General features: G+C 45.9%; 1 protein-coding gene across 1 annotated transcript in view; it reads right to left on the reverse strand.

Moving 5' to 3' along the window:
* LY75 (lymphocyte antigen 75) overlaps positions 1–17,669 on the reverse strand; it is a 133,330-nt gene that overhangs the window by 42,221 nt on the left and 73,440 nt on the right. Inside the window, exons 19-24 of the mRNA XM_073545716.1 lie at positions 16,948–17,006; positions 16,350–16,423; positions 14,969–15,111; positions 4,399–4,504; positions 3,930–4,090; positions 3,701–3,830 (exon numbers count right to left, since the gene is read on the reverse strand). Of these exons, the coding sequence (XP_073401817.1) occupies positions 3,701–3,830; positions 3,930–4,090; positions 4,399–4,504; positions 14,969–15,111; positions 16,350–16,423; positions 16,948–17,006 (673 nt within the window). The remainder of the gene's footprint in view (positions 1–3,700; positions 3,831–3,929; positions 4,091–4,398; positions 4,505–14,968; positions 15,112–16,349; positions 16,424–16,947; positions 17,007–17,669) is intronic.

Below are 17,669 nucleotides of genomic sequence, written 5' to 3' on the forward strand. Positions count from 1 at the left end.
CAGTTATGATAGGAGTAACGCACTGGATAGTGAAGATAGCCTGAGGACAGCACTGTAAACTGACCTACTGAATAGTTAGTGGTAGGCCCGAATAATCAGATGGTGTGTAAAGGCCCCTGGGGAGCAACCCGCAATCAGGGCCCAGTGCGTGGCCGAAGAAAAAACAGCGACCATCCGGTACCTGACACCAGCGAGTCTGACCTACCTGAAAGTGGACTGACCGCTTAATGCTGCTGCTGAGATCCACCCTGTAGTTCTGAGATCCACCCTGTGGTACGTGGTAGATTTTCTGTTTAACTGTTAATAGACCACAAATGTTATTGACCATGAACATGCAGCAGAAGGTGCATCTGACTGACCTGATAGCGGTCTGTAACCGCTGCTGCAGTCAACCAGAAGTGATGAATACCGGGCACCTCTCACTGAGTGGTGAATAGAAAGGAGCATAGGCAGATGCTGCAAAGGACCCTGTACGTGATAGAGGGCGGTTCTGACTCACCTCACTCTGGGACAGAAGAGCAGGACTGATGCAGCACTCGAACTCGGGCACATCTGAACCACTGGAAAGATGGCAGGTATCGACTAAATGTGTCTGGCAGATGATGCATCTAAAACCTGGATAGGGGATAGGGTTCTGCTGCCATCAAATGCGAGGAACGTGAAGGAGAGTGCATGTGACTCACCTGAGTACAGTACAGAACACCAGTACCACTGCAGCAGTCAATCCAAGACACGTCTGATCCACTGAAAATACCATCATTTCAAAAAACCCTACTGTACCTGGTAGGTGGTGCGTCTGAAAACCTGCACAGCAGATAGAGTACTGCTGCGATCGGCTCTCAGTATCATGCGACTAAATCAGCGTGGAGAAAACCCTGGAGAAGGGTATAGGAGAGAGCCAAATCTGTGTGGCGGTCTAGGTCTGGATACCTGATGGTATTAGGCAAAATAACAGTCTCATGTGTAGTAAGCCGCACCACGAAGTCTGTCCTGACCAGTCATCTCTCCTGACGGTAGAACAGTAGGCTTGGAATCAGAGGGAGACTAAATTCCACTCTCTGTTGTGCACCTGGGTTCAGACCCTTGGGCCTGCGATCTGGGGTCAGCTTCTTTTTCCACTGAGCCACAGCCAACATTGCTGGAGAATACAGACTTCACCCAGCTGGAAGTTAGTCCCAACGCTGCAGTAGTGAAGGGGAAGGAGCAGCTACTCTCTGCTTAGCGCAGAGTAATGCTAGTAACAGGAGAGGGGCTGCAGGGAGATGCAGGGCGAGTGCCTGTGAGCAGGAGATATAGAAGCGTATGATATGCCAGAGCTCTAGAATCTGTATGTTTAGAGTAATGGCCGAGCCTTGCCCTGCTGAAATCAAGGCACAGATATGTAATAGGAGAAATCACAACAGCAGTGTGATGTAACGGAAATCTCTGAGGGGAAACGTGCAAGTGAAACATTCTATAGAGCAAACAGCGTGCGGCAAGTTTTATAATGGCCCATCTCCCTGTGGAGGGCGCAGAGCGGGCAGTGGCGCAGATGACGGCAGCGTGGGGTGCACTGCAATACCCATTGCTGGTGACTGCACGGCTCAAGAGCACATAATACACCAGTGACTGCACTGCTCTAGAGCAGATATTACACCAGTCACTGCACTGTTCTAGAGCATTTATTACACGAGTCACTGCACTGCTCAGGAGCACATAATACACCAGTGACTGCACTGCTCTAGAGCAGATATTACACCAGTCACTGCACTGTTCTAGAGCATTTATTACACGAGTCACTGCACTGCTCAGGAGCACATAATACACCAGTGACTGCACTGCTCTAGAGCAGATATTACACCAGTCACTGCACTGTTCTAGAGCATTTATTACACGAGTCACTGCACTGCTCAGGAGCACATAATACACCAGTGACTGCACTGCTCTAGAGCAGATATTACACCAGTCACTGCACTGTTCTAGAGCATTTATTACACGAGTCACTGCACTGCTCAGGAGCACATAATACACCAGTGACTGCACTGCTCTAGAGCATTTATTACACCAGTCAATGTGCTGCTCTAGAGCAGATATTACACCAGTCACTGCTGTGCCTGGCTTGCGCATTAACAGGTGCCAGAAGATGCAGAGGAGAATGTCAGTCTGCAGAGCAGCTACTCACAGTAGTCGTCCTGTTTTCAGCTGCCAGGCTGTAGGACTGCTGGTAAGAGGAAGGTCCCACAGGAAAGGCACTATACGGTCCCAGGAGGCAGAATTGACGGCTGTGAGAGGATGCCCTGGATCCGGAGGGTAAAAGAGTGCATTGCAGGGATGCACGCTGAAAAACCCCGAGACTGACTAAGAGACTGACAGGCCGGAAGAGAGGCGGAGCCAAGCGCCAGGTTCAGAAGGCTAAAGATGGCGCCAGCTCCGCGGCAGAGAGATGAAGCCGAGTGGGGCGGAGCTATAACAGGCTGGTGGGAACTAAGCAAGGGGCGGGAGACGAGCCCGCCCAAAGTGCAGACAGAAGGGGGCGAAGCAAACGCCGAACACTAGGCCCGAGAGAACCCGGGACTTAGATTAATTTCCCTGACCGCCAGAGTAGGGGGGAGTGGAGAGGATCGGAGGACATAAAAAGTACCGCAAAAAGGCAGGCCAGCACCCCATTCCACCGGGAAACTAGGGGAAAAAGGCCCCCATCGTCTAAAAGTGCCTCAACACTCCAACCCATCGATCCCTGTTTTCCTGTTCTGAACTTCTCTTCATCACCTCTAGAGAACCTGGGGGAGAGAGGGAAAGAGATGTACCTCTCCATCCAGGAATGTAAGAAGTCCGAACTTGCTGCATTTTGGGACGTCCACGCCTCCTAACACTGACAGGCTCTGGTGGGCGAGTGGGTGGGAGACGGGGGCCAGGACTGGATCACGATCACGCTTCTGTGTTAGGGGTTGAGGTCCTGCCGACTAGACATATGAGGATACGGGGTGGCAGTACACGCCATACTCATAGTCTCTTCGTGGGAGTACAGCAGTGACTGTTCACACTGTATCCCTCCGGGTACCTGAAAAGAAACGACGCACTCTGTGGTAGATATGGGTCTAATGAAAGACCCGTGTCCCACCTCCTACTGACACTAAGCTAAAACTGAATATATTACTTCCTGTCGGTGGGGTGTACACTGCGGAGGAGGAGCTAACTTTTTTTCTGCAGTGTTAGCCTCCTACTGGCAGCAGCATACACCCCATGGTTTCCTGTGTCCTCCAATGAAGCGATAGAGAAATATAGCTTTTTTTTGCCTAAAATACAAAGGAAATTTGTCATCCTTAACTTTAGCCCTTTTAGAGATCATTTAATTTTCAACTTGCTTAACTGTAATACATAAATGTAATTACAATAACAGTAATTTCGACCAGGGGTGGCCACATTTTTATATACTACTGTATATTCATATTATCTTTAGAACTGAATCTTATGTTTATATTACTTATAAAACATAAGTGGATAAAATATAAGGTAACAAAAAAAAACAAAAAAAAACAGAAGACAAATATTTACTTTAGAGAAAACTTCAAAAAACAAAATCAGCATCTAAACCTAATTCTGCACAAACAATATGCAATAATTACTGTATTTCTACTTAAGCAAACTTTTTATTTCACCTTTTTCCTCTTAAAATGCTTTACTTTTCACAGCCAAAGATTACATTTTCCCATTTTCCTACCTGCATATCTTTGGCAGATGGACACGTATTGCTGATCTGAACAAGCTGTGAAGTCCCACGTCCCAACAAATGTTGATTTGGGATCATTGAGAAAAAACACACATTGCTGATTTTTCTCCATGTTACCTACCTGGGGGAAAAAAACAAACACAAACAAAAAATGAAACTTTAGGAATGAGAACAATGAAATAATTTTGCAATCATTGAACTTCTAAATCCCAGCCCTTACATCAATCTGAAACAGTTTAATCCTTCCCTGTAACAGCGGATGATAGTTGGTGTAGGTGACATCGGTGCCGTCCAGCCAGCTGTACGTGTGAGCATTCAAGCCAATTTTGAGGCCGATCCAGAATTTGTTTTGCATGCTTGAACTCAAATATGTGATAAAATCTACAGAAGGAAAAAAAGGCAAAATATTGGTAACCTGAACTGTACAAAAAGTTAAAAGAAATAATCTTGACATCTCTTGGACTTGCTAATTCAGTGCTGTTCTTGTATTTATGGAGCTTGGTAGGTGCCAGATTATCAGAGGTTTTGGATTATCGGGCAGTAAGAACACAGACTGTGCCATTACTCCACTCCACTACGGAGCTCTTAGGTCTAGGAAGATAGTCACAAGGACACTCGACACTTTACAGTGCACTCCCTCCTAATAGTCACAAGGACACTCAACACATTACAGTGCACTCCCTCCTTACCTTGCTCATGTTGGTTCAGAATTGAAGGAAGAGTGCCCCCGTATATACCGCAATATTTAGATGCTTCCAAGAAGGTCAGGTTTTGCTCAGGAACTTTTACGAAGCACTAAAATAAAAGACAATCATTTACAGAGTTTATGTAGTCCTACTACCAGAATGACGTTACCTATAATAGGTGCCTTCCTGCTGCATGAAGTACTGTTATGTTAAGGAGTTGGTGCGGGAGTATGGAGCAATTCCAGGAGCGAAGCCCGCTCCATACAGGGAAGTTGTTGTCTGTGTTATACAGCCAGCACCTGCCTCTAACAGCTCTGATCTGTTTCATCGCATAAAGGGGTTATCAGGTGAACACAAGATAGACGATAGCTCGTTGATCGGTGCAAGTCTAACTGTTGGAACGCGCGCTAAATCGTCCCAATGGGGCGCATAAACAATAAATGGAATAGCGGTCGAGCGTCCAACCTACTCCGTTTTGCAATGGGGATAAAAGCTCCGTGTTTAGTGATCAGTTTGGGTCCCTGCACTCGGACCTTCACCTATTTTGCGGATAGATCACCACCCCTTTAAATTACATTGTCAAATCACAAACACATTTAAGACGTGGCTTGTCTATGCAGTCACCCATCAGCCATGATGTGGCGTGACCTTTGTGGCCGTTGGGTGCTGATGGATTGCCATTGAAGCCAGGGTCCTGCTGGAGGCCCCTATAAATTAAGAAAAAATCATATCATAATATCAAAAAGCAGCAATTTTGTAGATATTCTTACATTTGCATAGACATGGAAATACCGAATGCTGTATTTTTTCCTCATTATTAAAACTATGTGCATATGTATACACATACCGTACATACATATATGAGAATAAAATATTCGGTATTGCCATGTCCATAAAAATCTGATCTATGAAAATTATATTATCTACAAAATTGCCGCTTTTTGATAGCTGCACCTCAGATACAAAAATGCAAGAAAAAAAAAGCAATGAGTTAATACATCAGTATTTATCTCAAAATGGTTTAACTAAAATATATGCATAAAAAAGCACTATACATTATTAAACAACATGTATGTCAATACTTGGATAAGAATGAAGTGATTAAACAGAGTCAGCATGGGTTTGTAACTAAAGTCATGTCAGACTAACTTAATTTCCTTCTATGACGGTATTACTGATTGGGTGGATCAAGGAAATGCTGTAGATATAGTATATCTTGACTTCAGCAAAGCATTTGACAAAGTCTCTCATACAATCCTTATTGAAAAAATGACTAAGTATGGAATGGACAAGGCAACTGTTAGGTGGATTCATAACTGGCTTAGTGATCGGACCCAAAGAGTGGTCGTAAATGGCTGCACATCCAGTTGGAAGAATGTCTCAAGGGGGGTACCACAGGGCTCTGTCCTGGGCCCTGTATTGTTCAACATCTTTATCAATGATTTAGATGAAGGAATTGAGGGTAAACTGATTAAATTTGCTGATGACACAAAGCTAGGAGGGATAGCTAATACTAGAGAAGAGAGATAGAGGATTCAAAAAGATTTAAATAAACTGGAGAAGTGGGCAGCAACTAACAGAATGGTTTTTAACAGGGAGAAATGCAAAGTACTACATCTGGGCAATAAAAATGAAAAAAGCATATATAGAATGGGAGGAATAGGGCTAAGTGACAGCACATGTGAAAAAGACTTGGGTATACTAATAGATCACAGACTGAATATAAGTCAACAGTGTGATGCAGCAGCAAAAAAGGCAAATGCAATTCTAGGATGTATTAACAGAAGCATACAGTCTAGATCACGTGAAGTAATTATTTCCCTCTACTCCTCTTTGGTCAGACCTCATCTGGAATATTGTGTCCAATTTTGGGCACCACATTTTAAAAAAGACATCAACAAACTGGAGCAAGTTCAGAAAAGAGCGACCAGAATGGTGACCGGTCTGCAAACCCTGTCTTATGAGGAAAGGTTGCAGGATTTGGGAATGTTTAGTTTGCAAAAGAGAAGACTGAGAGGAGACTTAATAGCTGTCTACAAATATCTAAAGGGCTGTCACATTGTAGAAGGATCAACTTTATTCTCATTTGCACAAGGAAAGACTAGAAGCAATGGGATGAAGCTGAATGGGAGGAGACACAGATTAGATATTAGAAAAAACTTTTTGACAGTTAGAGTGATCAATGAGTGGAACAGGCTGCCACGAGAAGTGGTGAGTTCTCCTTCAATGGAAGTCTTCAAACAGAGGCTGGACAGACATCTAACTGGGATGATTTAGCGAATCCTGCTTTGAGCAGGGGGTTGGACCAGATGGCCCAGGAGGTCCTTTCCAACTCTACGATTCTATGATTCTAAGTTTGGTTTTGGACAGTGAACCTCACAATGAATGCCAAAAAAATGAAACCCAAAAATGAAAGAAGCAACTGTGTTTCTTTCACCATTCACTTCATCCGGAATTTTTTTTTTCAGTTATTCAATACATTGTATGATATACCGTAATTGAATTTTTTTTTTTTCTTATAATAAGGTAGGAAGGTGGGGTGAGGAAGGAGGAAAGGATTAGGAAGGGGAAGAACTGGGAACTACAAGGGAAATGGGGAAACTACAGTGGGGAAAAAGGAGATTTTTGTGTACTCACCGTAAAATCTCTTTCTCTTAGCCTTTAATTGGGGGACACAGAACCGTGGGTGTTATGCTGCTGTCCACTAGGAGGCGACACTATGCATAATCTGAAAAAGATTAACTTTGGCTCCTCCTCTACAGTATACACCCCTGGACGGCGTCAGCCTTCTCCAGTTTTGTGCAAAAGCATTAGGAGGAATATACCAGAAACATACCCATGCCTGTAAGAAGGCTACCATAAATGAGCTCAAACAATATGAGAACCCAGCTCAAACAATATGAGAACCCAAACGTAACAACGGCCCGCAAGGGCAACAGGGTGGGAGCTGTGTCCCCCAATTAAAGGCTAAGTGAAAGAGATTTTACGGTGAGTACACAAAAATCTCCTTTACTCTGTCGCCTTATTGGGGGACACAGAACCGTGGGACGTCCCAAAGCAGTCCCTGGGTGGGAAGCAGTGGACGAATATTGTACTGACAGTTCCCTAAATTTGGGGTACTGCCACCTGCAGGACCCGTCTACCCAGGCTCGCATACCCTGAGGACTGGGTATGCACTCTGTAGTGTTTTGTAAATGTGTGCAGGCTAGTCCAAGTGGCTGTCTTACACACTTGATGTGCCGAGGCTTGATACTGAATGGCCCAAGAGGCCCCTACCGCCCGCGTAGACTGAGCCGTGATACCGGCCGGAAGAGCAGAATTGTTAAGGCGGTAAGCTTCTTGAATGGTGGACTTGATCCACCTAGCAAGGGTGGCGTTGAAAGCCGGTAGGCCCTTGCGAACGCCTTCTGGAAGAAGGAAAAGTGAATTAGACTTCCGGAAGGGAGCAGTCCTAGACACGTAAATACGCAATGCCCTGACAAAGTCTAGCGTATGCAGAGCCTTCTCCACTCTTTGAACGGGAACCGGGCAAAGAGATGGTAATGAGATTTTCTCATTGAGGTGGAAGGTGGACACAACCTTCGGAAGGAAGGATGGCACTGTACGGAGAACCACCTTGTCCTGATGAAAAACCAGGAAGGGTTGTCTGCAGGAAAGAGCTGAAAGTTCGGACACCCTGCGTAGCGAGGCGATTGCCACCAGGAAAAACCACTTCCTGTGATAGAAAGCGGAGTGAGACCTCCTTTAGGGGTTCAAAAGGAGGTGACTGTAGTGCTGTCAAGACCAGGTTGAGGTCCCACGTCTCCGACGGATGTTTGTAGGGGGGAACCAATCGAGAAACCCCTTGGAGAAAAGTCTTCACTTGCGGATTGTTAGCAAAATGCCTCTGAAAGAGCACTGAAAGCGCTGATACCTGGCTCTTAAGCGAGCCCAGGGATAGCCCGGCGTCCAGGCCTGACTGAAGGAAACCGAGGACCTTTGGAAGAGAATAGGGGAGTGGGATGTGCCCACGAAATTCGCACCATGTGAAGAAAGCCTTCCAGGTACGATAGTAAGTTTTGGCTGAAGTTGGCTTTCGAGCCCTGATCATGGTTTTAACAACGTCCGATGAAGAAACCTGCTTGGGTCAAAAACCAGGTCTCAATGGCCACGCCGTCAAATTGAGAGCCCCTGATTTCTGGTGGAAGAACAGGCCTTGTGACAGAAGTTTGGGACGTGTGGGGAGACGCCAGGGAGCGTCTGCTGTGAGTTGCACTACGTCGGCGTACCATGTACGCCTGGGCCAGTCTGGAGTGAATAGGATGGTGGGGAACACCCTCTTGTTTGATCTTCCTCAGGACTCTGGAAATCAGGGGAAGGGGTGGAAAAATGTACAGAAGCTGGAACTGGGTCCAGTCCTGAACCAGGGCATCTGCTCCGAGCGACTGCGGATCGCGCGTCCTGGCCATGAAATTGGGAACTTTGGCATTGAGATGGGATGCCATCAGAACCACGTCCGGGGTCCCCCAACAATGGCAGATCTGATGGAAAACTTCGGGATGGAGAGACCACTCCCCCGAGTCCATTCCTTGACGGCTGAGATAGTCGGCTTCCCAGTTGTCCACACCCGGAATGTGGACCGCAGAGAGTACCGACCTCGCATCCTCCGCCCAGTGTAGGATACGTGTTACTTCGTTCATCGCCTGGATGCTGCGGGTGCCGCCTTGATGGTTCACGTATGCCACCGCCGTGGCATTGTCCGACTGCACTCTGATATGAGAGTCTGCTAGCAAGTGATGGAAGGCTTTCAATGCCAGGAATATGGCCCGAATTTCCAAGATGTTGATGGGCATGGTCACTTCCATTGGTGACCACTTGCCTTGCGCTCTGTGATGTAGGTGTACCGCGCTCCAACCTGTAAGGCTTGCGCCGGTGGTCAAAACCTTTCAGTGACCGGAGAGAAAAGGATTTTCCCATTGCAAGCGAGGTTGGCTGGAGCCACCAGTGCAGGAACCTCCTGGTTTTCGCTGATAACCGGAACTCTCTCTTGAGGGAGAACAGATTCCTGTCCCAGGACTTGAGGATGGGGTCTGAGGTGAATCTGGGCAAATGGTACTGCCTCCATTGCCGCTGCCATCCTGCCCAGTCCGCTCATGGCATACCGGAGAGATCGGGGGAAACCGCGGAGGAGAGTGTGAACTCCCAAACGGAGGGCCAGTGTCTTGTCCCTGGGGAGGATCACCAAACCCCTGGAGATGTCAAATAGCATCCCCAGGAAGGTCAGAGACTGACTTGGGGTAGTCGAGGACTTCTGTAAATTGACTAACCATCCCAGGCGACTCAGAGTGTCGATCGTGATTGAGACTTTGACCTCGCAGTCCTTGAAGGTGAGGGCCTTGATGAGCAGGTCGTCCAGGTATGGAACGACTACTATGCCTCTGGAGTGCAGAACGTCCATGGTAGCTGCCATGTCCTTTGTAAATGTTCTGGGAGCCGTGGCGAGACCAAACGGGAGGGCCACAAACTGGTAATGGTCTTGGTTGATTGCGAGTTTGAGAAATCTCTGATGGGAGAAGCAATCGGTATATGCAGGTATGCGTCCTGTATGTCTATGGAGGCGAGATATTCTCCTTCCTCCATGGACGCAACGATTGACTGGAGGGATTCCATGCGAAGGTGACGAACTTGAACATACTTATTCAGTTGCTTGAGGTCTAGTATGGGTCGGACGCTGCCTCCCTTTTTGGGCACCACGAACAGGTTGGAGTAGAACCCTCGTAAGCGCTCGTCTGCTGGTATTATGACTCCTGCTTGCAGGAGGGATGAAACCGCTTGATGGAAGGCTCGAGCTTTGAGTGGAGGTTTTGGAGGAACAGGGAAAAAACCTGTGCGGTGGGCTGGTAGTAAACTCGATTTTGTATCCTGAAGACATTATTTCCTTGACCCACCTGTCTTCTGTAATAGGCAGCCAGACCTGCTGAAAGAGTAGCAGTCGACCGCCTACAAGTGGGGTGTTTTCCGGAGGGGATGAGTAATGATGAATGAAAAGTCTGAGCTTTCCCTCCCTTGGATTTTGCCTGGCTTTCCTTTGACTGCCAGTTTCTGTCCGGCCTCTGTGCCGCCCGTGTGTTGTCCCTGAGAGGGGAACTGTTATGACTAGCCTGAAGAATTCCGAAAGGAACGGAAACGAGATTGATTACGTCTTTTAAACGTGCGTTTTGGTTTCAGCTGAGGGAGGGAAGTACTTTTACCCCCGGTAGCATTGGATATCATTGTATCCAGCTTTCCACCGAAAGGACGGCCCCTGAAGTACGGGAGATTTGTTAGGGACTTTTTTAAGGCCGCATCCGCCTTCCATTGTCTTAGCCAGAGAATATGCCGGATTGTGATGGCATTTGATGCTATTTCCGCTACCCCTCTTGCAGAATCCAACGCTGCATGGACCATGTAATCTGTCACTACTGCAATTTGCACCGCCTGGTCCGCCAGCTGAGGATTTGAAGCTTGGAGGCCCTGTTGTAATAGATCAGCCCAGGCCATAATGGCCTTGGCTGCCCAAACTGAAGCAAATGCAGGAGCTAAAGAGGCACCTGCCGCCTCGAAGATTGAACGAGCCATGCGTTCTACCTGTCTGTCTGCTGCGTCCTTGAGGGTTGAGCTGTCAGGCAGTGAGAGAAGCGTTTGTGCTGTCAGCCTAGAGACTGGAGGATCCACTTTAGGCGGATCTGTCCAATCCTTAGTGTCCTTCTGTGGGAAGGGGTACTGTGCTTTCAAGTATTTGCGATTGGCGTTTTCTCAGGCTGCGAAAAATGCTTAGAAAGTATTTTTTTTTTTTTTTTTTGAAATTCCGGGTGATCAAGAAAGACCTCAGATGGTTTCTGAACACTTTCAAAGGAAATCTTGTGTTCTGGTATTTCAGGGGTTGGATCAGAAAAGTCTAGCACCCGAAGGATGGAAGAGATTATATCCTCAACTAGCGCAGCATTGCTAGGGGGACAAGGGAGCAGAGCGTTCCTTGTTTCGTTATCTGAGTTGGAGTCACATATGCCCTCTGAGTCTTGTGTGGTCTGGGATCATTGTGGAGATCCACATTGTCTCTCTGTATCAGGGGACGGTCTCGGTGACCTGTAGCCACTGTCTCTCCCTGGAGGGGGACGACCTAGTGCTATGTGAGGACGCAGATGAACGCGACCTGTGGGTCCGCTTACGTCTCGAACTGTCGTAAGCGGCCTGTTCCTGATACCGGACGTCCCTTTGCTGGGTAACGTTCATAGTCGAGACATGACCCTGCAGAGCCTGCAGTAGTGAGGAGGTCAGGTTATCTATAGACTTTGTTATAGACTGCGACATCTGAGTCGCCCATTCTGGCGCAGTAGCGGCCGCAGAAGCGTTGCTGTTCTTTGGGTACAGTCCCAGCAGTGCGGGTACGTGCTGCTGCTGGGGAGAGTGGCCTTGCAGGCTGTGCAGACTGCGCAAAAGCAGTCTTGCCTGGTCCTTTCTTGAGCCCGACATAGTAACTATTCGCAGAGGCCCTACAGGTGTATCTACGCAGAGGAAAGGAGGGGTAGGGGAGCGTTATAGGTTACAGGAACTCACAGCTGAGTACAAAGGACCCAGCTGTGATCTTACCCCACCGGTGCTCCCCCTAGGTCCAGCGCTGGTAAATCCTCTTGTGCCCCCCAGAGACTGCTGTGCTGCCTTCAGTTTCTTCAGGTGCAGCAAGATGGCCACCGGATTCTGAGGTGGAGGGGGAAGGGGGCGGAGAGCTGAAAAGGGCGCGCGGAGCTATGTAAAAGCGCGCCCTTCCTGTCTCGATCCGCCCCTTCTATGACACTGTGTCATTTTTAGTCATCCGGGGGCGGGCGGGCCGGGGGGGCGGGAATAAGGCGGCGACTTCGGCTAGGCCGAAGCCGTGGCCTAAATTTGATAGCTCATGCCCAGAAGGGCTCCAGGACGGCGCGGTTGTCCTGGGGAGGGTCGGATTCCAACCAGACCCCCCCGGATTGAACGGTAGGCTAGCGGTGGAGACATGAGCGCCACCTGGGCCCTGTGGGGGGTCCCTTTGAGGCGCTATGCAGCTGGTGCTGCCGCAGAGACAGGGGTGCCGGGAGCCCTGTCTCTGACAAGTGCCATGCCTGCCTGCACCTCCCCCGGTCCAAACAGGAGCCCGCAGCTGGGCTGGGGTCCCTGGACATGTAAGTGGCCGAATGGTGCCTGGTACAGGCCCTACCTGCGGTGTCTCGACCTAATGCCCCCAGAGGGGGATTAGGGAGGGTGCTGCTGTCACCGTCAGGGGGCTTCGTCCTACCCTCGACCTCAACCCAGAGCCCAAGGAACTGGGGAAGGAGGGGGGGGGGTTCTCGACTTCGAACCAGTACCTGAGGGACTGGGGAAGGAGCGACATGGGGAAGAGCCATCTCGACCTCAACCGGGTACCCCTTAATAGGGGACCGAGGAGGGAGCCATGCCGGGGGTCTCACTGGAGACCCGCTTTTCTTCATCTGTAATCCGTTGAAAAAAATTAAGGAAAAAAACGGAAGAGAGAAAAAAATCTTAGGTGTGCCTCCTTGCGACACTAAGCAAAAACTGGAGAAGGCTGACGCCGTCCAGGGGTGTATACTGCAGAGGAGGAGCCAAAGTTAATCTTTTTCAGATTATGCATAGTGTCGCCTCCTAGTGGACAGCAGCATAACACCCACGGTTCTGTGTCCCCCAATAAGGCGACAGAGTAAAAAGTATTTAGTCAGTCAGCAATAGTGCAAGTTCCACCACTTAAAAAGATGAGAGGCGTCTGTAATTTACATCATAGGTAGACCTCAACTATGGGAGACAAACTGAGAAAAAAAAATCCAGAAAATCACATTGTCTGTTTTTTTTTCATTTTATTTGCATATTATGGTGGAAAATAAGTATTTGGTCAGAAACAAGCAATCAAGATTTCTGGCTCTCACAGACCTGTAACTTCTTCTTTAAGAGTCTCCTCTTTCCTCCACTCATTACCTGTAGTAATGGCACCTGTTTAAACTTGTTATCAGTATAAAAAGACACCTGTGCACACCCTCAAACAGTCTGACTCCAAACTCCTCTATGGTGAAGACCAAAGAGCTGTCAAAGGACACCAGAAACAAAATTGTAGCCCTGCACCAGGCTGGGAAGACTGAATCTGCAATAGCCAACCAGCTTGGAGTGAAGAAATCAACTGTGGGAGCAATAATTAGAAAATGGAAGACATACAAGACCACTGATAATCTCCTTCGATCTGGTGCTAAACGCAAAATCCCACCCCATGGGGTCAGAATGATCACAAGAACGGTGAACAAAAATCCCAGAACCACGCGGGGGGACCTAGTGAATGAACTGCAGAGAGCTGGGACCAACGTAACAAGGCCTACCATAAGTAACACACTACGCCACCATGGACTCAGATCCTGCAGTGCCAGACGTGTCCCACTGCTTAAGCCTGTACATGTCCAGGCCCATCTGAAGTTTGCTAGAGAGCATTTGGATGATCCAGAGGAGTTTTGGGAGAATGTCCTATGGTCTGATGAAACCAAACTGGAACTGTTTGATAGAAACACAACTTGTCGTGTTTGGAGGAAAAAGAATACTGAGTTGCATCCATCAAACACCACACCTACTGTAAAGCATGGTGGTGGAAACATCATGCTTTGGGGCTGTTTCACTGCAAAGGGGCCAGGACGACTGATCCGGGTACATGAAAGAATGAATGGGGCCATGTATCGTGAGATTTTGAGTGCAAACCTCCTTCCATCAGCAAGGGCATTGAAGATGAAACGTGGCTGGGTCTTTCAACATGACAATGATCCAAAGCACACCGCCAGGGCAACGAAGGAGTGGCTTCGTAAGAAGCATTTCAAGGTCCTGGAGTGGCCTAGCCAGTCTCCAGATCTCAACCCTATAGAAAACCTTTGGAGGGAGTTGAAAGTCCGTGTTGCCAAGCGAAAAGCCAAAAACATCACTGCTCTAGAGGAGATCTGCATGGAGGAATGGGCCAACATACCAACAACAGTGTGTGGCAACCTTGTGAAGACTTACAGAAAACGTTTGACCTCTGTCATTGCCAACAAAGGATATATCACAAAGTATTGAGATGAAATTTTGTTTCTGACCAAATACTTATTTTCCACCATAATATGCAAATAAAATGAAAAAAAAACAGACAATGTGATTTTCTGGATTTTTTTTTCTCAGTTTGTCTCCCATAGTTGAGGTCTACCTATGATGTAAATTACAGACGCCTCTCATCTTTTTAAGTGGTGGAACTTGCACTATTGCTGACTGACTAAATACTTTTTTTCCCCACTGTAACTACTAAGGTCCTATTGGTAAATTTGCACTCTATAACAGATCTGATTTCAAACAGAAAATCAAGTACCTCATGTATTGTTAGGGATAATTAAATTTTAACATAAAAAAAAAAAACACAACAACTTGACCATTAAAAAACAAGCCTCCATACAACTATGCCATAGGAAAAATTAGCACATTTTAAAAAAGCAAAAATTAAAAATTCTTAACATTATTAAGGCCAGGATCACAAGTATTAATAACCCGTCTCTATTATATCATGTACCTTGTTTCCAAACAATGTAAAGTTTTTCGGACAGCTTCCAGAAGAGTTGATAACTTTGTTTGTGATTATTTCCAGGAGAGAAATGTTTAGGCTCTTACATATAAATGGGAGCTTCACATTGCAATTTATTGGCTTAAATTGGTCTGCGAGATACAAACATTAAATTAGGTTATAAGACGACAAAGCTTAAGACTCTATATGCAAAAAAAGAAAAGAAAATCGTTACATGGATTGTGCTTTTACTTTAAGCCTATTACAAATTTTTTTTGCCAAAGAAACTAACACAAGCTTTTACAGTCCCGTGTAAAATGCCTCCTGACGAAACAAGCTGTTGTTAAAATTGTCTTTTTCAATGTGCTGCACAAAAGAAATTAAGGAAGAAAAAAAAAAAAAGTAATCTGGGCAGGAATTATGTAGTGCACCTTCAATATGTTCTAGCTGATACTGAGCCTTGATTGACATCTTTTTTGATTTTTGATTTTTCCACTTAGTTGAGAAGAAATTATCTAAAAGTTTATATGCCAATTTCCCCTTTAAACCAGGAGCCAAAGTGGGAGGTTGCAGAGATTCTTCTCTGGCAGAGTTTACATTTTCCCTTGTAAGATGTTGCCAAATCATAAGCCACAGGAGTCATACAGGAGAACAAAAATAGAGTAAATGCCCCCAAGGAAGGTCATACCTGGCTTTTTCTATGTGATATTGCAAAACTCCGGTCAAACCAGGTCACACAGAGCTCAGTGCTAGCGATTACAGTGAGGAAGGAAGGCAGAGCTAAGTGTCATTGCAAATACCTCTCTACATCTATCCCACACATTGGGGAATAATGCCTGTCCAACTAGCAGTTAATGTATAGTGCTGTACTTGACAAGCGCCAACGATTACACACTGCAGCTCTCCTCTGCCGACACTGTTATGCTGAGAGATAAGAGCTGTAGTGTATGATATCAGAGCTTGTCACATAAACGGCTGTGCATCTATCCCAAGTTCCAGAACATTATTCCACAACACACAGCTCTTCCACCTCCTGCAAGTAATCGACCGCAGTTAGATCTGTGTCATAGTAACTCATTCTCTGTCGACGTTTTCCTTTTTCCACTGCATGACGCTTCCTGCTTATGATTGGGCAATGTCATACAGGGGAAAAAGCAACTGCCCCTGGAGAAGAATCTTTGTTAATGCTCCCCTTGGTTTTAGCGGAAAGTAACATATGAACTTTACAACTCATCTCTGCAATGGGCATAAGAACTTCTAATGGAAAAAAAGTGGTGCTGCAGGGAAATTAAACAAAAAAAAAAAAAAAATCAAACACATCAGATAATTTACATAATTTACCAATTGTAAATTCGTAGTTAACCCTAAAAACCTTGTCTGAATAAATTACCTGGAAAATGGCTGAGAGCAGAAATACTACTGCACTCTCTGTTACCTGAGCCGAACAATCGATAAAGCACTAACCTAAAATAAGAAAGAGATAGGAAGAGGAATTGTAAGAAACTTATTCACAGTAACTATGTGAAATCTATTAAAAATTAATCAAAACACAGTTTTTTTCTTTAACTGCTTTGGAATAATGAATGTAAGGAAATAATCTCAACTTTTTGGATCATTCTATTGACTGCCAGATTACCAACATGGAATCAAACATCTCAGTGAACAAGCCCCTAGCTAGTCCAGGTATTTGATGTGATTTATCTCAAGCACACCAGGTAGAAGTAGAAGCTTTTGATTAGTTGCATCACGTCTGTTTGAGACAACACCTGATTTGAAAATGTGTTGCTTCTGAGGAATTCTATTAAAGGGGGTTGAATAATTTTTAGAATTCAGTAGTCATTTAAAGGGGTTGTCCACTACTAGAAGTAGAATTTTTAAGCTGGAGAAACCACTTGATACATTAGTTGCGTCCAGCTATTAAAATTGCTCTTCTTCAGTTTGTTTTCTGCTGTTTGCAATAAACCAGGGAATGATGAAGTTGCACTTACGGACGGTGACGTCTGAAGTCAGTTGCCTTTATCCACCAGTTTTGTATCAATCCTTGTAACTGAGAAAAAAAAAAAAAAAGAAAGCATTTAAATGTGGGTTTTCAAGGCTTCCTTTATTTCACAGTTTTTCTAGGCATAACGCCTCATACCCTGTCACATGACAGAGATACGAAAAAAAAAAAAGATTAGGTACCCTATAGACCTGGCATGTGTAATACAGATTCTAGCGAAGTCTCAGTGACAGGTGCTGGCAATACAAGTTGATAATCATTTAGAAACAACAATACTAATATTTTAACTCAGGAAGAGTTCAGAAATCAATATTTTGTGGAATAGCCACAATTTTTAATGACAGTTTTCATGCGTCTTGGCATGCTTTCCACCAGTCTTTTACACTGCCTCCTGGCGCAAAAAATTAAAGCAGTTCTTCTTTGTTTGACTCGGGGCTTCAACTCCCTCCATAAGTTTTCCATGGGATTAACCACTTAACCAGGGGTATTTTTGGTAATGCACTTTCATTTCTACCTCCCCGTCTTTCCAGAGCCATAACTTTTTTATTTTTCCATCAATATGGCCATGAGGCCTTTTTTTTTGCGGGACGTGTTGTACTTTTGAACAACACCATTGGTTCTGCCATGTTGTGTACTACAAAATGGGAAAAAAAATTCCAAGTGCGGTGAAATTGCAAAAAAAAAAGTGCAATCCCACACTTGTTTTTGCTT

This window comes from Dendrobates tinctorius, unplaced genomic scaffold, assembly GCF_039654945.1.
Source record: "Dendrobates tinctorius isolate UK_male_01 unplaced genomic scaffold, ASM3965494v1 ptg000143l, whole genome shotgun sequence".
Lineage (NCBI taxonomy): Eukaryota > Metazoa > Chordata > Amphibia > Anura > Dendrobatidae > Dendrobates > Dendrobates tinctorius.